Source organism: Chiloscyllium plagiosum, chromosome 4 (assembly GCF_004010195.1).
Source record: "Chiloscyllium plagiosum isolate BGI_BamShark_2017 chromosome 4, ASM401019v2, whole genome shotgun sequence".
Lineage (NCBI taxonomy): Eukaryota > Metazoa > Chordata > Chondrichthyes > Orectolobiformes > Hemiscylliidae > Chiloscyllium > Chiloscyllium plagiosum.
Window position 1 is genome coordinate 3,278,511 of NC_057713.1, and position 23,296 is coordinate 3,301,806.

The 23,296-nt window shown below is 42.2% G+C and overlaps 1 protein-coding gene across 1 annotated transcript in view; it reads left to right on the forward strand.

The window, feature by feature from the left end:
- Positions 1-22,966, forward strand: part of LOC122548759 (flocculation protein FLO11-like) — a 45,026-nt gene extending 22,060 nt beyond the window's left edge. The window contains exons 4-5 of the mRNA XM_043687526.1: positions 6,215-11,203; positions 22,266-22,966. Of these exons, the coding sequence (XP_043543461.1) occupies positions 6,215-11,203; positions 22,266-22,957 (5,681 nt within the window). The 3' untranslated portion in view covers positions 22,958-22,966. The remainder of the gene's footprint in view (positions 1-6,214; positions 11,204-22,265) is intronic.
- The last annotated feature ends 330 nt before the right edge of the window (positions 22,967-23,296 follow it).

The window sequence follows — 23,296 nt, forward strand, 5'->3', positions numbered from 1 at the left end:
GAGGGTGGTATGTGTATGGAATGAGCTGCCAGAGGATGTGGTGGAGGCTGGTACAATTGCAACATTTAAGAGGCATTTGGATGAGTATATGAATAGGAAGGTTTGGAGGGATATGGGCCGGGTGCTGGCAGGTGGGACTAGATTGGGTTGGCATATCTGGTCGGCATGGATGGGTTGGACCGAAGGGTCTGTTTCCATGCTGTACATCTCTATGACCCTATGACTCAGGGAATCTCCCACCCACAGCTTCCAACTTCATAGTTCGGGAAACCCGCACTGCCTGATTCTACCTCCTACCCAAGATCCACAAACCTGATTACCCTAGCCAACCTGTCGTCTCTGCCTGCTCCGCCCCACCAAACTCATCTCCACTTGCCTCGATACTGTCCTTTCACTCCCGGTCCAGGAACCCCCCCCACATACGTTCGGGACACCACCCATGCCCTCCACCTCCTCCAAGACTCTGTTTCCCTGGTCCCCAACACCTCATCTTCACCATGGACATCCATTCCCTCTACACCTCCATCTGCCATGACCAGGGCCTCCAAGCCCTCCGTTTTTTCTCCCGACGTCCCCACCAATACCCTTCCATGGACACTCTGATTCGATTGGCTGAACTGATCCTCACCCTCAACAATTTCTCTTTCCAATCCTATGCCACAGCTATGCATGCCTCTTTGTCAGTTACATAGAACAGTTCATCTTCCAGAGATACACCGACACCACCCCCCCACCTGTGCTTCTGCTACATTGATGACTGCATCATGGCACCTCATGCCCCCACGAGAAGGTCGAACAGTTCATCAGTTTCACAAATGCATTCCACCATTAACTTCTAATTCACCTGGTCCATCTCTGACCCTTCCACCCCCTTCCTAGCCATCTCCATTTCCATCCACAAGGACCAACTCAACACTGACATTTTTTACAAACCCACCGACTCCCACAGCTACCTGGATTATACCTCCTCCCACTCTACCTCCTGCCAAAATGCTATCCCGTATTCCCAATTCCTCCGCCTCCACCACATCTGCTCCCAGGACGACCAGTTCCACCTCAGAACACACCAGATGGCCTCCTTCTTTAAAGACCAAAATTTCCCCTCCCACATGGTTGAAGATGCCCTCCAACGCATCTCATCCACGTCCCGCACCTCCATCCTCGAACTCCACCCCTCCAACCGCAACAAGGACAGAATCCCCCCCCGGTCCTCACCTTCCACCCCACCAACCTCCGCATAAAGCACATCATCTGTCAACACATCCGCCACCTACAAATGAATCCCACCACCAGGGATATACTTCCCTCCCCACCTCTGTCCGCTTTCCGCAAAGACCGCTCCCTCCGCAACTACCTGGTCAGGTGCGCGCCCTCTAACAAGCCACCCTCCCTTCCCCTGCCACAGCAGGAACTGCAAAAGCTGCACCCACACTTCCCCCCTCACCTCCATCCAAGGCCCCAAAGGAGCCTTCCACATCCATCAAAGTTTCACCTGCACCTCCACCCATGTCATTTATTGTATCCGTTGCTTCTATTGCGGTCTCCTCCACATTGGGGAGACTGGACGCCTTCTTGCAGAGCGCTTTAGAGAACATCTCCGGGACACCCGCACCAATCAACCCCACCACCCCGTAGCTGAATATTTCAACTCCCCATCCCACTCTGCCAAGGACACGCAGGTCCTGGGCCTCCTCCATCACCACTCACTGGAGGAAAAACGCCTCATCTTCCGCCTCGGAACCCTTCACCCCAGGGCATCAATGTGGACTTCACCAGTTCCCTCATTTCCCCTTCCCCACCTTACCCCTGTTCCAACTTTCCAGCTCAACACCATCCTCATGACCTGTCCTACCTGTCAATCTTGTTTCCATCTATCCGTTCCATCCTCCTCTCCGACCTATCACCTCCATCCACACCTCCATCCACCTATAGCACTTTTAGCTACCTTCTCCCCAGCCCCACCCCCTCCCATTTCTCTCTTTACCCCTGAGGCTCCCTGCCTCTATTCCTGATGAAGGATCCGGCCCGAAACGTCGATTCTTTTGCTCCTAGGATGCTGCCTGACGTGCTGTGCTTTTCCAGCAACACACTCTCAACTATTATATGTTAAGGCAATGTAAATTACACAATGTGACATTGAGCCATGTTTATACCCTCCGCATTCTCATGGCAAAATGATACCTCCAAGAAGTTTCTTTCATAAAGTTAAGATTTTCCTAATGTCAGCACACCCTGTAAATATCATGTATTAGTCACAGAGTCATATGGCATGGAAACAGATGCTTTGGTCCAACCAGTTCATGCTGAACATAATCCCCAAGAAAAGTTGTTCCACCTACCTGCTCCTGGCCCATATCCCTTCATACCTTTCCTATTTCTGTATCTATCCAAATGTCGTTTAAACATTGTAATTGTACCTACATCCACCACTTCCTCGAACCACTTTGTGTAGCATTTTTTAAAATTCTCTCTCCTCTTACCTCAAAAATGTGCCCTCTGGTCTTGAAATCCCCCATCCTACAGAAAAGACAACTACCATTAACTCTGTCTATACCTCCCATTATTTTATGAACTTCTATCAAGTTGCCTGTCAACCTCCAACACTCCAGTGAAACAAGACCCTGCCTTTCTTTATAACTCAAACCTTTCATACCCAGCAGCATCCTGGTAAATCTTTTCTGAACTCTTTCCAGCTTTTCTCTTACTGGGTGACCAGAACTGGACACAGTATTCCAGAAGAGGCCTGACCAAAGTCCTGGGAGTTGCAGTGAGAGAGAGACTCCCTGAGATTCTTGTAGAGAGAGGAGGAAAACTTCTTCAAGGCAGGCATCCTTGCAAGAGGATTCGCAGTAGGGTTAAAATCAACGAGGTAAAAACAATGACTGCAGATGCTGGAAACCAGATTCTGGATCAGTGGTGCTGGAAGAGCACAGCAATTCAGGCAGCATCCGAAGACAGGCAAAATCGACGTTTCGGGCAAAAGCCCTTCCTGATGAAGGGCTTTTGCCCGAAACGTCGATTTTGCCTGTCTTCGGATGCTGCCTGAATTGCTGTGCTCTTCCAGCACCACTGATCCTGACCAAAGTCCTGTTCAACCTCAACCTGACTTTCCAACTCCTATACTTAAAGGACTGGTAATGAAGGCAAGCATGTCAAATGCCTTTTTAACCACAATGTCTATATGTAATTCAAACTTTAAAGAATTTGAACTTTTCCACTGCTTACCTTCCACATTCTCATCCAAATGATATACAAATGACAAATAAAAGAGCTCGAAATTGAGAATATTAGAAGAGCATCAGAGTGTAGGAACTGATAATGTATTTAGATTATGTCACTGAATGGGCAGTATATAGATAAGAAATAGGGGGCTGGGGATAAATCATTGGAGAGCACTAAAGGCAATTGTACAGAAACAGGAAGAGAAGCCATAGCACATTATATAAAGATTATGATCGGATAAATAAGAATGAAACCAGGCAAGTGCAATTCAATCCCACTGAACGGGTGTGGAGTGTTGGGGAGAAGTATGGTGTGGGCTGCCATGTCAGTGGTTCCAGACGGCTCAAGGACAGGGAAGGATCGTTTACCTTTATCACAGTCATATAGCATGTCATTTATAACTCTGATAGTTACAGAAATTTGATTGGAAGGGTTCAAATATCGAGTATGTGAATACAATATTAAATTCTTAAGTGACCAGCTGTTTTACTTAGGGAAACTAAGAAGTTAATTTTCTATCACATCCTGTGTGACTTGTCATGTGATCTAATAGACTATTTCCTTTTACAGTAAAATAATTGTCCTCAGACCATTCTTGTTGACAATAATAGGCTTCTCAGTTACTTTCTGACCTCTAACCTTTCTGTAGTTATAAAGACTGATGCTACAAAAGTAGCACCAGGAGCATACAACTGTTTCATAGTCTTTCAGACAGATTGAATAAGAATTGTGCTGCATATGTCCAACTCTCCTGGCAATGTCGTTTAAATCATATTACTAACCCTTGGTTTATGTTACTTGCCAACCTCCGTTTTCATAAAACTTACTGAGAAGCCAAAAATCCTCAGCTGCTTTGAGGCAAATGTCAGACAGCGTGACACTTCAGTGGCATGGCACTTCCGCAGACCATAAGGAACCCACTGCTCAGCTTTGCCACATGGATTGCAATAGTGCAAGGTGGGACTTGCCACTACTCTCTCAAGGGCAGATAGGGAGCAAATGCTGGTTTTGCCAATGACATCCACATCCCATGAATGAATTTAAAAACTGCTGAAGATGGTAGCTTCTTAACCGATATCCATCTGAATTTTCAAACAACACAATTCATCCCTTCTCTGTCTCTGCAATCTTAAGAAGGATGGTACACCTTCTCTTCATGCAGATCCACCACTGCAATGGGCAACAAGAAGAGAAAGTTAATGACAAAGAGAATGATGATGAAAACAAAACCACCCAGGTTCACAGTTGTCTTTTAGGATAGTGATATCAAGCATCTAGCCTTACTCCTCAGGGCACCATATGAGTAGACAGACCGTGGGAAGTGAAACCAGCAAAACGATCTTGAAATGCAGCCAATGGTGGTTTCTGAAGAACATAAGGAATCAACCACTCCACCTAGAGGAAGCACAGAATGGGTTTTGATAAGAGAATATCATACTTCCTCCTCAGTGCACCTTAAATGGGAAGGGAGAATGGGTCTGAATTGCTGCTGGCAGTCTGACCTTCGGAGAAACAGTCATAGAGTCATAGAGATGTACAGCACGGAAACAGACCCTTCAGTCAACCCGTCCATGCCGACCAGATATCCCAACCCAATATAGTCCCACCTGCCAGCACCCGGCCCATATCCCTCCAAACCCTTCCTATTCGTATATCATCCAAATGCCTCTTAAATGTTGCAATTGTACCAGCCTCCACCACTTCCTCTGGCAGCTCATTCCATACACGTACCACCCTCTGTGTGAAAAAGTTGCCCCTTAGGTCTCTTTTATATCTTTCCCCTCTCACCCTAAAGCTATGCCCTCTAGTTCTGGACTCCCCGACCCCAGGGAAAAGACTTTGTCTATTTATCTTATCCATGCCCCTCATAATTTTGTAAACCTCTAAAAGGTCACCCCTCAGCCTCTGACGCTCCAGGGAAAACAGCCCCAGCCTGTTCAGCGTATCCCTGTAGCTCAAATCCTCCAACAGGTCCCTTTGTTCAGCAACACTCCCTAGGACCTTACCATTAAGTATATAAATCCTGCTAAGATTTGCTTTCCCAAAATGCAGCACCTCACATTTATCTGAATTAAAGTCCATCTGCCCATTGGCCCATCTGGTCCGGATCCTGTTGTAATCTGAGGTAACCCTCTTTGCTGTCCACTACACCTCCAATTTTGGTGTCATCTGTAAACTTACTAACTGTACCTCTTATGCTCGCATCCAAATCATTTATGTAAATGACAAAAAGTAGAGGGCCCAGCACCGATCATTGTGGCACTCCAAAACAAAACACAGTCAAAAAACATATGCAAGTGTTTTGTAGGTAGAAATAAAAACAAATACATCTCCAATAAATATTGAGGAACAATTCATTCTGCTTTTAATTTCTGAATCTGTCAATTACATGCCTAATTATAATGAGTGAAATTTGTTCCAGCTGCACTGGCGTGCTAAGTCCAGGACATTTCATCCACAGAATTTTCATGCAGCCATATGTAAGTAGAGGTAGTAGCATCATGACACAGAACTGTTTGAGAATAACAAACAAAACTAACCAAAAGCCTATTAAATACATATGAGCACTGGTACTGGTTGCCCCATTAAAAATGCATCCATAAAGCTAATTGAAAACTGCTAAATACTGGGAAAAGTGAGAAAACCTTATCTAAGGAATAGTCTGGTTGTGGAATTTTCAACATTTGAGGCAAATAGCAGAGATGCATTTAAGGGAAGCCATCATGAGGAAAGACGTCGAAGGATACTTTAATAGGAAAAGATGAAATAGGAGAAGTTGGCTCTTGTGGATCATAAAGACCGGTGCAAACCAGTATAGTGGTATGTTTCTGTGCTGTAAATTCTATGAAATTCACCCCACCATTGTTTTATGTATAGTATAGTGGACCACTGTAAATAAAGGTGTATTATGTTGATAAAAAAAATTTAACATGGACTTTTAGTTTACATTAACTAAAATTACTTTCATTTTTTTGTTTACAAATTATAACAGCTATAAATATTGATGGAAAGGCACACCGAACAACCTCCGATGATCAAAATTTAAAATCACTAGCTAAGGACCCTTCACTTTTTAATCAGGAAATTTTGTCCAAAATCTTTTGTGAGAAAACCCCTGATACTCGTCATGATGCTGCACCTTGTCCAACTGTGCCTGTAATTAAGGATCCTTGTGCACAGCAGGAAGCTCCAGCTGAAGCTGCATCCGGTCCACATGAGAATTTCTCTAGGGCACCATATGTTCGTCATGAAGCTGTACCTCTTCCATATGATCCTATGATTAGAGCACCATATGTTCGCCATGAAGCTGTACCTGTTCCATATGAGCCTTTGGTTAGGGCTCCATATTATCAAGAAATCATTCCTGCTCCATATGATCCCTACGTTAGGGCTCCATATTATAATCAAGAAGGCATACCTGGCCCATTTGAGCCCGTGATTGTGGCTCCAGCTATTCGTACAGATGGTGTTCCTATTCCATATGAAACAGTGATTATGGCACAACCTGTTCGTCAAGCACCAGTTCCTCTTGCATATAGTTCACCTGTTCGTCAAGAAGGTGTACGCTCTGGATATGATGCAAAACCAGCACCTGTTTATCAGGGAAATGTACATGCTTCAACTGAAGCCAAGACCGTAGCTGAATCTTCTTTACGTGAAAATGTGTGTTCACCTACTCATACAGAACCAATGTCTGCTAGTTATGGAAGTAAAACCTCAGAGGTCTGTCAGGAAACAGTACAAACTGTGTTACCACCTGCTTCTCAAGAGCAGTATGAAAGGAGGTCTCCATCATTTTACCAACAACCAATGGCACCTGCTCCTCCAGAAAATCAGTATGAAAGGAAGTCCCCAACTGTTTACCAACAAACAACGGCACCTCAATATCAGGCTCCGCCTATTTATTCACAACCTATACCATCTCCATTTGAGTCTAAGAGTGCAACTTACTATCAACAAGGGGTACCACCTCAATATTCAAATGTGGCACCAGTTGTTTACCAGCCCATATCACCTCAATATAATTCTAGGTCCCCTCCTGTTTATCAGTTAGCTCCAGGAGAGACTTTAGTGTGTACATCCGTTCCACAAGAAAGTGTGAGACTTCCAACACCTACACCATTTGATGGATTAAAGAAAAGCCACTCTGCAAATGCTGCAAGTGGTAAGATCATATCTGTGTGTGAAGAACATTCATGTGATCAGTGTAAGAAACCATCTTCGTGTCAACAGTTAGCAACTGCTCCAAGTAGTGAGATTTCATCTGTTTGTCAAGAACATTCATGTGATCAATGTAAGAACAAGTCATCTGCACCATGTGGCGATGTCTCAGTTTGTGAAGAACATTCATGTGATCAATGTAAGAAGAAGTCATCTTCTCGTCAAATGTTAATGTCTGCTCCAAGTGGTGATGTCTCAAGTGTTTGTGAAGACCATTCATGTGACCAGTGTAAGAAGAAATCATCTGCACCATGTGGCGACGTTTCAAATGTTTGCGAAGACCATTCATGTGATCTATGTAAGAAGCCTTCAGCTGATCCATGTGGTGACGCTGCGAATGTTTGCGAAGACCATTCATGTGATGTATGTAAGAAGTCTTCAGCTGATCCATGTGGTGATGCTACGAATGTTTGCGAAGACCATTCATGTGATCTATGTAAGAAGCCTTCAGCTGATCCATGTGGTGACGCTTCAAATGTTTGCGAAGACCATTCATGTGATCTATGTAAGAAGCCTTCATCTGCTCCATGTGGCGATGCTGCGACTGTTTGTGAAGAACATTCTTGTGATCAATGTAAGAAACCTTCATCGGCACAAAGTGGCAATATCTCAGTTGTTTGTGAAGAACATTCATGTGACCAATGTAAGAAGCAGTCATCATCTGCTCCAAGTTCTGATGCTTTATCTACTTGTGAAGAGCATTCGTGTGACGTATGTAAGAAGAAATCATCAACCTGTCAGTTGTCATCATCTGCTCCGAGTGGTGATGGCTCACCTGTTTGTGGAGAAATTACATGTGGTCAGTGTAAGAAACAGTCATCTACCTGTCAACAATCATCTTGTCCTCCAAGTGGTGAAGTCTCACCTGTTTGTGGAGAACATTCATGTGATCAATGTAAGAAACAGTCGTCCACCTGTCAACAGTTTTCTTCAGCTTCCACGGGCGATCCTTCATCTGTTTGTGAAATGCACTCATGTGATCAATGTAAAAAAAAATCACCTACCAGTCAACAAAATTCTTTGGCCCCAAGTGGTGGTGTCTCACCTGTTTGTGGAGAACATTCATGTGATCAATGTAAGAAACAGTCATCAACCTGTCAAGCATCATTTTCTGCTCCAAGTGGTGATGTCTCATCTGGTTGTCAAGATGAATCATGTAGTCAATGTAAAAAGAAGTCATCTACCTGTCTGGTGTTGTTTTCTGCTTCAGGGGGTGATGACTCATCTGGTTGTCAAGAACATTCATGTGATCAATGTAGCAGGACATCATCAACCTGTCAACAGGCTTCATCTGCACCAAGTGGTGATCCCTCATCTAGTTGTCAAAATTCTTCATGTGGTCAATGTAAAAAGAAGTCTTCAACCTGTCAACAGACTTCATCTGCACCAAGTGGTGATCCCTCATCTAGTTGTCAAAATTCTTCATGTGGTCAATGTAAGACAAAGTCCTCAACCTGTCAACAGGCTTCACCTGCTCAGAGTGGTGACACTGTATCTGGTTGTCAAGATCCCTCATGTGGTCAGTGCAAGAATGTGTCAACTAAACATCAAGAGACCTCATCCAGTTGTCAAGCCAATTCATGTGATCAATGCAGAAAGGTATCCTCTACTCATCAGGATTGTTCATCTGGCCCAAGTACCTCATCTAGTTGTGAAACTCATTCATGTGATCAATGCAAGAAGATTTCATCTACTCATCAAGATTATTCATCTGGTTTGAGCACCAATGCCTCATCTGGTTGTCAAGACCTTGGATGTGATTCATGTAGAAAAGTTTCCTCTACTCATGAAGATTATTCATCTGCTCTAAGCACCAATGCCTCATCTGGTTGTCAAGACCATGCATGTGATGCATGCAATAAGGTGTCATCTACTCATGAAGATTATTCATCTGGTTTAAGTACCAATGCCTCATCTGGCTGTCAAAGTCATGCATGTGATGATTGTAGAAAGGTGTCATCCACCCATCAGGATTATTCGAGTGGTCTCAGTGCCAATGCTTCATCTGGTTGTCAAGACCATGCATGTGATGCATGTAATAAGGTGTCATCTACTCATCAAGAATATTCATCGAATCTAAGTACCAATGCTTCATCTAGTTGTCAAGATCATGCATGTGATCAATGTAATCGGGTGTCATCTACGCATCAAGAACATTCAAGTGCTCCAAGTACCAGTGCCTCATCTGGAGGTTGTCAAGGACATTCATGTGAACAGTGTAAGCCGGTGTCATCTACTCATCAAGAGTATTCAAGTGCTGCAAGTACCAATGCCTCATCTGGTTGTCAAGATCATGCATGTAATCAATGTAATAAGGTGTCATCTACTCATCAAGATTATTCAAATGCTACAAGTGGCAATTCCTCATCTGGTTGTCAAGATCATGCATGTGATCAATGTAATAAGGTGTCATCTACTCATCAAGACTATTCATCTGCTGCAAGTGGCAATGCCTCATCTAGTTGTCAAGAACATTCATGTGATCAATGTAAGAAGACGTCATCTACTCGTCAAGATTATTCAACTAACTTGAGTACCACTGCCTCATCTGGTTGTCAAGATCATGCATGTGATCAATGTAATAAAGTATCATCTGGTCAAGGTTATTCTTCCACTAAAAGTACCAGTGCTTCATCTAGTCGTCAAGATCCTTCATGTGGTCAATGTAAAACACCATCTACTTGTCAGGATAATTCAACTGCGCCAAGTGGTAAGACTTCAACTAGTTGTCAAGATCCTTCATGTGGTCAATGTAAGAAAACATCATCTACTCGTCAAGATAATTCGACTGCTCCAAGTGGCAATGCTTCATCTAGTTGTCAAGATCCTTCATGCGGTCAATGTAAGAAAACATCATCTACTCGTCAGGATAATTCAACTGCTCCAAGTGGTAAGACTTCAACTAGTTGTCAAGATTCTTCATGTAGTCAATGTAAGAAAACATCATCTACTCGTCAAGATAATTCGACTGCTCCAAGTGGCAATGCTTCATCTGGTTGTCAAGATCCTTCATGTGGTCAGTGTAAAACCTCATCTACTGACCAGGATAAATCAACTGCTCCAAGTGGTAAGACTTCATCTAGTTGTCAAGATCCTTCATGTGGTCAATGTAAGAAGGCATCAGCTACTTTAAAAAGCAATGTCTCATCCACTGGTCAAGAATGTTCATGTGACCTCTGTAAAAAAGACTCATCTCAGCAAGAATTTAATCCATGTCCCGTCTGTAGTGAGTGTTCCCAAAAACCCTCTCAACCGGACTCAAGAAGTCCCCAAGATCCTACACTGCAGTGTTTGTATAAAGCCCCATCATCTGCATATGGTGCATCTACTGATCCTTCTACAACATTTAGTCCACAAAATAGCATGTGTAAGGCTGCACCAAGTCCTGGTGGAGGTAATGGTGACACATTACCCACCAACAGGCCCATTTACATGCATCTTTCTACAAAATGTTGCATTGTGAACTATAGTGATTCATCAACTTGTCTTGAGCCCATAACTGTGTATCATGAATCTACCATTCATCGAGTATCAGAAATACACTTTAGGGATGAACCTGAAACAGGCAGTACTCAATCTAAAGATGATGCTGGTGTATGCTCTGCTGATGGTACTGCATCAAAGGGCAAAAAGGTTGAGGCAGCATCACCTGCTCCTCCCTCTGAGGAAGACGCTTCTTGTCAAAGCTCTACAGATTCTGTATGTGGGGGAGAAGGAGAAGCAAAGGAAAAACCATCAGCCACTTGTGAAGGAGATGCTGGTAAGGAAAATGCAAATTAGATGAAGAATAAAAGATTTGATAAGAAGTTTTGAGCATGAGAGTTGAAAATAGGAAAAGTGATTCATGTCCTTTTGTAGACCATTGAAACCTAACCTTATCCAGTAATAACTTTCCTGAGCTAGCCAATGCCAGTTTTTAATTGCAACGCACATGGACACTCACCCAAAGCTGCACTCATGTCTAAGTTAAAATTGATTTCATTGATTTTGCTGTTCATGCAGCTTTTCCTAACAGTTTCACCCATTATTCTTCAGATGCAAATTTATAGTTTAATGTAACTTTAGGGAAAATGACAACAGCATTTAAATAAGTTGATGGAACTCCAGTGATTCCACTGGTGCCCAACTGTATCAGCATCCTGAAATCTAAATAAAGATTTCTCTATGATATAATGAATCCAGGATCAAATGGGTATGTTTTCAGAATATTTTTTCAAGAGTCTTGGTGGACCATGTATGCTCTTCGACTTCAGAAAGAAATATTTGCATCTTTCTGCAGTGGATTTTCCACATCTTCTGCAAACACAATCTTTGTTGGATAGCCCCACCCCATAAAAGACAGTGCTGAAATTCATTTCCTCTGCTCCCCAGTAGCATCCTCTAGCCATCGGATTTTAATGGTCGTGTAGCTGCTTCCTGATGACTTTAAGGCCACTTCGTTAGTGGAAGTGACAATGACATGTTCTTTGGGTCTGGATGTTGAAACCATCTGAGGCTCCTCCCTTCCATTTTGATTGCATGGTAGGCTGAAAATCAGTCTAAAGCAATTATGGTTCCTTCAAACAGTTGGCATGTTATTCCTTTGTAGCAACTTTGGTATTTAATGTAAAATTAGGAAAAATGGTGAAAGAATTGCATTCACAACAGGACTGAATATAAGAGGATTAAATATTTTTGTTCTAATGAAATGATTAGAAATAAGACTTTGAAATTACTGAAACAATTTGGATGTAGGGATGAAGATACTATAGCCAAATTTGCAAATTACACTAAAATAGATGGTGGAAGTAAATTGCAATGAAGAAATAGAAATTTACAAGTACATCTGGAAAGTTGAATTGGTCAAAATCTGGTAGATGAAGTTTAATGTGGGTATGAGGTTATCCATTTTGGTCAGAACAATAGAGAGGCAATTTATTATGTAAATACAGATAAACTTAAAGAGTGCTTCAGTAGAGAGAGATCTGGGTGTTCTTGTGCATGAATCATAGAAAACTAGTATGTAGGTACAGCAGGTAGATAGATCCTCTTGCAAGGATGCCTGCCTTGAAGAAGTTTTCCTTCTCTCTCTACAAGAATCTCAGTGAGTCTGTCTCTCTCTCACTGCAACCCCCAGTCATCTCCTCTGCACTGAAGCTCTTCAACCATGTCCTGAAGCTCTATTCCTGATGAAGGGCTTTTGCTCAAAACGTCGATTTTCCTGCTCCTCGGATGCTGCCTGAGCTGCTGTGCTTTTCCAGCACCACTCTAATCTAGACTCTGGTTTCTAGCATCTGCAGTCCTTGTTTTTACCCAGATAGATATTTGTGATATTTCTACCTCTTTACTATTTTCAGTGATCCAGCCTCCACAGATCTCTGTGGTAGAGAATTCTGAGAGAAGAAATTCTTTTGCATCTCAGTTTTAATTGAGTGTCCCCTTATTCTGTAACTATGTACCCGAGGTGCGATTCTAGGAGAAAGTGAGGACTGCAGATACTGGAGATCAGAGCTGAAAATGTGTTGCTGGAAAATCGCAGCAGGTCAGGCAGCATCCAAGGAGCAGGAGAATCGACGTTTTGGGCATAAGCCCATTCCTGAAGAAGGGCTCATGCCCGAAACGTCGATTCTCCTGCTCCTTGGATGCTGCCTGACCTGCTGCGCTTTTCCAGCAACACATTTTCAGACCTAGGTGAGATTCCCCCACTACCAGAAACATCATCTTAAAATCTACCCTGTCAAGCTACCTCAGAATCTTGGATGTTCCAATAAGATCATGTTTAGGTCTAACATACGAGGAACGGCTGAGGATCCTGGGATTGTATTCATTGGAGTTTAGAAGATTAAGGGGAGATCTAATAGAAACTTACAAGATAATACATGGCTTGGAAAGGGTGGATGCTAGGAAATTGTTTCCGTTAGGCGAGGAGACTAGGACCCGTAGACACAGCCTTAGAATTAGAGGGGGTAAATTCAGAACAGAAATGCGGAGACATTTCTTCAGCCAGAGAGTGGTGGGCCTGTGGAATTCATTGCCACAGAGTGCAGTGGAGACTGGGACGTTAAATGTCTTCAAGGCAGAAATTGATAAATTCTTGATGTCACAAGGAATTAAGGGCTACGGGGAAAATGCGGGTAAGTGGAGTTGAAATGCCCATCAGCCATGATTAAATGGCGGAGTGGACTCGATGGGCCGAATGGCCTTACTTCTGCTCCTATGTCTTATGGTCTTATGACCCTTCATTCTTCTAAATTCAGATGAATAATGAACCTGTTTAGCTATTCTTGATAAGTCAACTCGTTCCTTCCAGGAATCAACCTAATGAATCTCCTTTGAACTGCCTCCATTACTTCCTTTCTTAAACATGGGGGCCAATACTGCACATAGTATTTCAGATGCAACCTTACTGACCTATACAATTGAACAAGACTTCTCTATTTTTAAACTCCAGTTCCTTAGCAATAAAGGCTAAAATTGCATTTACTCTCTTAATTAGTTGTTGCATCTAATCTTTGTGTTTCATGCATGAAATTGTCCAGATTCCTCTGTGTTGTATTTTTGGAATCTCTTTCTATTGGATAATAATCTGCATTTCGATTCTTCTACCAAAATAGATGATCTTACATTCCCCTATGTTAAACTCCATCATGAAAGATGTTGCTCAATCACTTTTCCTCTCTGTTTCCTTGCAGATTCCTTATATCTCCATCTCAAGACTCCCTCCCCTACTTTTTGTGTCATCATCAAATTTGGATATTCTGCCCCCTCCTCTAAGTTATTAATGTAGACATTAAATAATTGTGGCCCCCAGGGCTGATCCTTGCAGCACTCCACAGGTTATGTCTTTCTAACCTGAAAAAGATCCAATAGTCCTAATGCTTTGTCTTCTGTGTATTAACCTACCTCAGTCCATGCTGATGCACTACCCCCAACAGGGTGAGCTCCTGTCTTATATAATAACCTTTAATGTTGTAATGTATCGAATGCCTTCTCAAAATCCAAATACACTATATCTACCAGTTGTCATTTACAACTCAATTTGTTATATCATCAAAATCTCAGATCAAATCTGTCAAACTTCCTTCCACAAAACCATTTTGACTCCATTTGATTATATTCAGCTTTTCCAAATGTTCTGCTATTTCTTCTTTAATAATGCATGCTATCATTTTCCCACTGGGAGATTTTCAGCTAACTGGATGATAGTTCACTACTTTCTGTTTCTCTTTCTTCTTGAACATGGGCATTAGGGTACATTAGCAGTTTTCAAATCTACTGGAACCCTTCAGAACCCATTGAATTCTGGAATATTTCAACCAATGCCTGTGCTATCTGCAGCCACCTCCTTTAAAACCATTTTGTGCAGGCAATCCAGTTCTGGCAACTTGTCTGCCTTCTGTCTCATGAACTGGTTGGACCAAAGGGTCTGTTAGAACATAGAACATTACAGTGCAGTACAGGCCCTTTGTCCCTCAATGTTGCGCCAACCTTTGAAACCAACCTAAAGCTCATCTGACCTACACTATTCCATTGTCATCCATATGTTTATCCAATAACCATTTAAATGCCCTTAATGTTGGTGAGTCCACTACTGTTGCAGGCAGGGCATTCCATGCCCTTACTACTCTCTGAGTAAAGAACCTACCTCTGACATCTGTCCTATATCAATTACCCCTCAATTTAAAGCTACGTGCCATCACCATCCAAGGAAAAGGGCTCTCATTGTCCACCCTGTCTAATCCTCTGATCATCTTGTATGCCTCTATTAAGTCACCTCTTAACCTCCTCTCTAATGAAAACAGCCACAAATCCCTTAGACTTTCCTCATAAGACCTTCCCATCATGAGGCAACATCCTAGTAATCTCCTCTGTACCCTTTCCAATGCTTCCACATCCTTCCTATAATGCGGTGACCAAAGTTGTATGCAATACTGCCAAGTGCAGCTACACCAGAGTTTTGTACAGCTGCAACATGACCTCGTGGCTCCAAAACTCAGTCCCTCTACCAATAAAAGCTAACACACCGTATGCCTTCTTAACAACTCTATCAACCTGAGTGGTAACTTGCAGGGATCTATGCACATGGACACCGGGATCTCTGTGCTCATCCACACTACCAAGAATTTTACCATTAGTCCAATACTCTGTATTCTCCCTTGCTCCTTCCAAAGTGAATCATCTCTCACTTTTCCACATGAAACTCTGTTTGCCCCCTCTCAGACCAACTCTGCAGCTTATCTATGCTCCTCTGTAACCTGCAACATCCTTCCGCACTGTCCACAACTCCACTGACTTTAGTGTCATCTGCAAATTTACCAACCCATCCTTCCATGCCCTCATCCAGGTCATTTATAAAAATGACAAACAGCAGTCGCCCCAAAACAGATCCTCGCGGTACACCACTATTAACTGAACTCCAGAATGAATATTTCCCATCAACTGCCAATTTCTGAATCAAACCAATAAATCACCCTCTGTGCCTCTTTATTTTGTGCAATAGCCTACCATGGGGAACCTAATCAAACGCCTTACCCTCATCCACCTGTTTGCTCGCCACCTCAAAGAGATGACTGAACTCCAGAATGAACATTTCCCATCAACCGCCACACTCTATCTTTTTACAGCTAGCCAATTTCTGAACCAAACCAATAAATCGCCCTCTGTGCCTCTGTATTTTGTGCAATAGCCTACTATGGGGAACCTAATCAAACACTTTACCCTCATCCACCTGTTTGGTCGCCACCTCAAAGAGATGTACCTATGCTGTAATGACTTGTCCCTTGAAAGAGAGAGACTGTAAAAGACTTTCCTCCTGTTAGCATCTTGCTTGTCTGATATCTCTGAAACTTGTATGAAAATTGATGCAAAATATTGATTTAAAATATCTGCTATTTCTCTGTTCCTCGTTATCAGTTCTCTAGTCACATCCTCCAAAGCTCCTACATTCAATTTAGTTAGTTTTTTTTATAGATCTGTAAATGCTCTTGCTGTTTGTTTTAATATTTCTTGCCAACTGATTTTTCAGAATTAGTTTTCTCCCTCTTTATTAGCTTTGTAGTCAATCTGCTGTCAGTTTCTAAAATATTTCCAACCTTTAACCCTACCTAACTTTTACCACTTTGCGTGTGATTTTTGATTGGACACACTCCTTGATTGCTTTTGTAAATCATGGGTAGATTGTTATCATCTCATCCTTCTTTTTGACAAAAATATATTTTTGTTGAGCGTTAGGAAATACCTTTGAGACATTGGATTTTTTTTTAAACAAGGCTTCTTGGAAATCCTGTGATTTATCTATAGGTAATTGCAAGAAGTCACTTCTCAAATACCATCTGAGTGTTCATTAAAAGATGGCCATTAATTAAAAATGTGTAGGTTAGAGAATTGTTTGTGGTTGGAATTAGTGGAAAGGAAGCCACCTGAAGAGACAGCAGCTTCCCTGCTTAGTCCTCATGTTTCTGAAACATGATTATTATTTTGAACAAATGACTGGATTTCTCAATAGCCTGCATTTGTTGACACCAAGAAGCATGCACAATATGATCTAGGGAGATGCTTGTACATGCACTCGTGAATAAGATTTGTTGTCGTGTTTCATTGATGAGGCTATTTTCCGCATCTACGCAGTTTTGGGATCAGGGCATGGCTGGTGGTAGTGAGGATGTCCTGGGTGAAGGGAGGAAGACAAGGACTATATATACCTAGGACCTTCGTGTCTTGCACCCTCTTCAGAATTGTAATACTTATTTTACATTAGTGAATCACCTCATACATCTCTGCATTGACTCTCATCTTTCGACTATCTGATACACTCCACCAACTTGTTAACATCCTTTTGGAGTTCTGCACTGGAGTCCTTCTCACAGTTTACAATTCTTCCAAGTTTATCCACAGCCTCGAAGTTTTCCTCTGCAAACCATGATCCAGATCATTAACATATATCAGGAAAAACAAGGGTCGGAGCACAGACACCTGAGGAACTCCATTACAAACCTTCCTCCAGCCCAAAAAAAGTCCATTGACCATTACTCTCTGCTTCCTATCACTCAGCCAATTTGTATCCAAGTTGCTGTTGTCCCTTTTATACCATGACGTATAACTTCCCTTACAAGTCTTGTGTGGCACTGTATCAAATGTATTCTGGGAATCCATGTATACTAAATCAATAATGTTACTTTGATCAAGCCTCTCTTTTATTTCTTCAAAAGACTCCAGCAAGTTAATTAAATGTGATTTCCTCTTTAGAAATCTGGGCTGACTCTTCCTAATCAACTTACTTTTTTTCCGAGTGATTAGTAATTCTGTCCAAAATAATTGTTTCTCAAAGTTTCCCCACAACAGAAGTTAAACTTTTCTTCACTGAGTGAAGTACTAAATGCAAAAGTTAGAATGTAGTGCTGGAACTACATAATATGCTGGTTAGACCAAAGCTGGGGTTTTGTGCACAGTTTGGTCATCACATTACAGGAAGGACGTACTTGCTCTGGGGACAGTAAAAATGTACTTTGTATCAAAGGTTATGTTGGCAGGCTGTTGTCAGGATTAAGTACATGTACTTAGGGCTGGGGAGGAACTTGGGTTGCGAGGGTAGGGATCAAGTTGTCATCACCCATATTGGCATCGATGACCTTGACAGAACTGGAAAAGAGGCTCTGATGAAAAAAAAAATTGAACAGTTAGGATTAAATTAGGACTAGCCAAGAGGAAAAGGTCCAGGTAGCTAAGAACAGAACGGGCCTTGGAGGAATATAGGAAGAGTAGGACCAATTTTAAACGAGGAATCAAACTGGCTAAAAGGGGTCATGAAATAACTTTAGTGAGCAGAATTAAGGAGAATCCCAAGGCCTTTTATTCTTATATAATAAGCAAGAGGGTAACCAGAAAAAGGGTTGGTCCACTGAAGAATAAGGAAGGAAGGTTGTGTCGAACCTGAGAAAATGGGTGAGATTCTCAATGATTACTTTGCGTCAGTGTTCACTGAGGAACGGGAGATAGCGAATGCTGAGATTAGAGATACAAGTTCGTTTACTCTGGATCACGTTGACATAAGGAGGGAAGATGTTTTGGGTAGGCTAAAGGATATTAAGGTGGATAAATCCCAGAACCAGATGGGATCTATCCTAAGTTGCTGAGGGGGGCAAGGGAAGAAATAGCTGGGGACCTGACAGATATCTTTGTAGCATCCTTAAACACAGGTGAAGTGCCAGAGGACTGGTAGGTTGCTCATGTTGTCCCCCTGTACAAGAAGGGTAGTAGGGATATTCCAGATAACTACAGACCAGTGAGCCTGGTGTCAGTGGTAGGAAAGTTGCTGGAGAAGGTATTGAGGGATATAATCTATTTATATTTGGAAAAGAATGGGCTTATCAGTGATAGGCAACATGTTTTTTTGAGGGGGAGACTTACCAACATAATAGCGTTCTTTGAGGAAGTGACCAAGTTGATAGATGAAGGAAGGGCTGCAGATGTCATATACATGGACTTTAGTAAGGTGTTTGATAAAGTTCCCTATGATAAACTAATGGAGAAAGTGAAGTCACATGGTGTGCAGGCTGTTCTAGCTAGGTGGATAAAGAACTGGTTGAGCAACAGGAGACAGAGGGTAGTAGTTGAAGTGAGTTTCTCGAAATGGAGAAAGGTGACCAGTGGGGTTCCACAGGGATCAGTGCTGGGGCCACTGTTGTTTGTAATATACATCAGTGACCTGGAAGAGGGCATTGTTGTTCTGATCAGTAAGTTTGCAGATGACATGAAGATTGGTGGAGTAGCAGAAAGCATTGGGGACTGTCAAAGAATACAGGGGAAAATAGACTGGAGAGTTGGGTGGAGAAGTGGCAGATGGAGTTCAATTCAGGCAAATGTGAGGTGATGCATTTTGGAAAGTCTAATTCCAGAATGAACTATACTGTAATTGGAAGAGCCTTGGGAAACGTTGATAAGCAGAGAGATCTGGGAGTTCAGGTCCATTGTACTCTGAAGGTGGCTGCACAGATGGATAGAGTGGTCAAGAAGGCATATGGTATGCTTGCCTTCATCAGACAGGGTATTGAGTATAAGAGCTGGCAGGTCATATTAAAATTGCACAAGACATTGGTTCGGCCGCATTTAGAATACTATGTACAGTTCTGGTCGCCACATTACCAAAAGGATGTGTATGTTTTGGAGAGGGTGCAGAGAAGGTTTAAGAGAATGTTGCCTGGTATGGAAGGTGCTAGCTATGAAGAGAGGTTGAGTAGTTTAGAATTATTTCCATTAGAAAAGGGGAGATTGAGGGTGGACCTAATTGAGGTCCACAAAATCATGAAGGGTATAGACAGGGTAGATGGAAATAAGCTTTTTTTTTCCCAGGGTGAGGGATTCAATAACAAGAGGTCACACGTTCAAGGTGAGAGGAGAAAAGTTTAAGGGGGATATAAACAGCAAGTACTTAACATAGAGGGTGGTAGGTGGCTGGAACGCGTTGCCAGCAGAGGTGATAGAGGCAGGCACAGTAGATTCATTTAAGGTGCGTCTGGACAGATACATGAATAGGTGGGGAGCAGAGGAATTGGACGATAGGTTTAGACAGTGGATTTGGATCGGCTCAGGTTTGGAGGGCTGAAGGGCCTGTTCCTGGGCTATAAATTTTCTTTGTTGGTCCTACCTGGTCTCGCTTACATGTCACTCGAAAGTCAAACATGGTTGACTCTTGGGAATTAGGAATGAGCAATCAATTCCATATCTTTAAAAAAAAGTTAACAGCAATAAGACTAAAATGCTAATACAGTGCCTGAAATAGCCATGTTTTCTTGAGAGGAAAGGTTGGACTTGCTGTGCTCACATTCATTGGCGTTCACAAGAATAAGAGGTGACTTGATTGAAACATTTAAGGTCCTTGGGGGTTGACAGGGTGAAGTTTAAAATGATGTTTCTTTTGATAGAAGAACTGATAACGAGGAGTCATTGTTTTAATAAGAGAATGCCCGTGTAAGACAGAGATAAGGAGAAATTATTTTTCTCGAGGGTGTTAAGATGCTTGTGATGGACAGATTTCTAATCATTAAGGGAGTTAAAGGTTATAGGATAAGGAAGGAAAATGGAGTTGAGGATCTCACTGAATGGCAGAATTAACTCAATGGGCCAAATGGCATATTTCTTCTGTGCTTATGGTCTTACAGATAAAGACTTTGGAAACCTCTTTTTCAAAGTATTTTTAAGGCAGTGGTGGATAGATTCTTGAGAGGTAAGGTGGGAAAAACTTTTGAGAGGTAGGTGCAAAGATGAAGTTGAGATTATGATTAGATCAGCCATGATCATCTTAAATGTCAGAGTAGTTTCAGGGATCAAATAGCCTAGCCCTGTTCCTATCTCTATCATATCAATTCATCTAAGATTTCAGAGTCTAACTGACCTCAAGTGAAATGTTACATTAAAGATTCTTTTCAAATATTTGTAAGAAAAACTTCTTTGACAAGCTACTGCACAGGAGGCTGCTAAATAATAAGCAAGTACTGACATGAATAGAAGATTGGCTGACTGGCAGAAGACAGACAGTGGGAATAAAGGGATCTTTTTCAGGATGGCAGCCAGTGACTAGTGGAGTTCCGCAGGGGTCAGTGTTGAGACCAAAACTATTCATGTTATACATTGACAATCTGGACAAAGGAACTGAGGGCATTGTTGCTAAGTTTGTAGATGTCACAAAGATAAGTGGAGGGACAGGTAGTATTGAGGAAACGAGAGAGGCTGCAGAAGGGCTTGGGCATGCTGGGAGATTGGGCAAAGAAGTGGCAAATGGAGTATAATGTGGGAAAGTGTAAGATTATGCAACACGGTAGGAAGAATAGAGGCATAGAATATTTTCTAAATAGGGAAAAGGTTTGGAAATCTGAAGCACAAAGGCACTTGGGAATCCTGATTTAGGATTCTCTTAAAATGCTGGCTCAGATGGCAGTTAGGAAGGCAAATGCAATTTTAGCATTCATTTCAAGAGGGCTAGAATACAAGAGCAGAGATTATAAAAAACAGAAATTGATGGTAAACCTCAGCAGGTCTGGCAGCCAAAGTAGAGTTAACATTTCGGGTCCAGTGATCCTTCTTCAAACCTGCTGAGTTTTTCCAGCAGTTTCTTTTTTGTTTCTGATTTTCAGCATTCGCAGCTCTTTTTTTTAATAGCAGAGATGTACAGCTGGGGCTTTATAAGGCTCTTGTCAGTCTATACTTGGAATATTGTGAGCAGTTTTGGGCCCTATACATAAGGAAGGATGTGCTAGTGTTGGAGGGATCCAGACAAGGTTTATAAGAATGATCCCAGGATGAAGGGCCTGTCATATGAAGAGCAGTTGAGGACTCTGGGTCTGTACTCAATGGAGATTAGGAAGATAAGGTGGGATCTCATTGTAACTTACAGAATACTGAGAAGTCCAGATAGAGTGGACATAGAGATACTTTCACTAGTAGAAGAGATTATGACCCGAGGGCATCGCCTCAGAGTGAAAGGCCAACCCTTTAGAACTAAGATGAGGAGGAATTTCTTCAGCCAGAAGGTGATTAATCTGGAACTCATTGCTGCAGGGGGCTATGGAGGCCAAGTCATTGAGTGTATTTAATATATAGAGAGAGAGGTTCTTGATTGGTAAAGAGATCAAGAGTTATAAGGAGAAGGCAAGAGAATGGGATTGAGAATTGTATCGGCCATGATCGAATATTAGAGCAAACTCGATGTGTTTAATGGCCTAATTCTCCTCCTATATTCAGGTTGTGAGTTTGCTCGATGACCTGGAAGTCTGCTCCTATATTTATGGACTTAAAGGCTCAGTTGTTATTAATTTCACTCAATTTGTGGCCTTTATTTTCTAATGTAGGTATCCAGGACTCTGAAAAGATTGATGAAAGCTGCCCAATCTACTCTATAATGCGTAAAGATGAGAGCTCAGAGGGGAAGACAACAGATCAAGATGAATCTTGCCCTGTAGAAGAAAGTTCTTCACAAACAGCAGAAGAGAAGACAGGAGAAACGGATGACACTTGCCCTGGAGAAGAAAAAACAGGAGCAGCTGCAGCACAGAAGAAGGCATCTGAGGAAGGTGAGTCTTGCCCTCTGGAAGAACTTTCAAAAACAGAAGAGGCTGCAGCAGAGGAGTCTTGCCCTGTAGAAGAAATTTCTTCAAAAACAGAAGAGGCTGCAAAGACTGAAGAGACGAAGAAAACTGAGGAAGATGAGTCATGCCCTAGAGAAGAAAATGTTTCTGAGGCGAATGAGCAGGAGTTGCCTACAATTGTTGACAAAGGCTTCAAAAGGGTAAACTGTAGAATTGATGCGTTGGGGAGCAAGATGGATGGTCTGATAGACAGCATTAAATCACTTGCTGATGTTATGAACAAAGAGGATGAGAAACAAACCCGGGGAGAACAAGAGCCAAAACAAAAATCACCACAAGCATCACCAGAATCGAAATCACCAACAGCACCGTCTCCAAGAGCAACAACCCCAGAAGAGGCGACACCTGCAACAAAGTCGGCAGAAGAAGGGGAGGCAGAAACAAAAGCAGAATAAATGATGGAACCAGGACAACAGTGCAATCCATACTCTTCTAACCTTTGTGAAGAGACACTGTAAGATTGTGTCTTCTTAAGTAAAACACTCTCTAAGGAAAGCCTGAGACAGTAGTTACGTTAGTGAACCCTGGTACATTAAAAAGAAACTTGTAAGAATCTGTGCAATAAAGATCTTATTGCCAATTTGTTCCGATTTCAGATTCTTGTTTGTTAATATTTGGAAACGACTGAATTATAATTCCAGTAATTGCAAGAGAAGATACTTAATTCCTTGAAAAGTTTTGGATATGTTGGGATTTATATATATTTGGATGTCCATTCTCAGGAAGGGTCACTA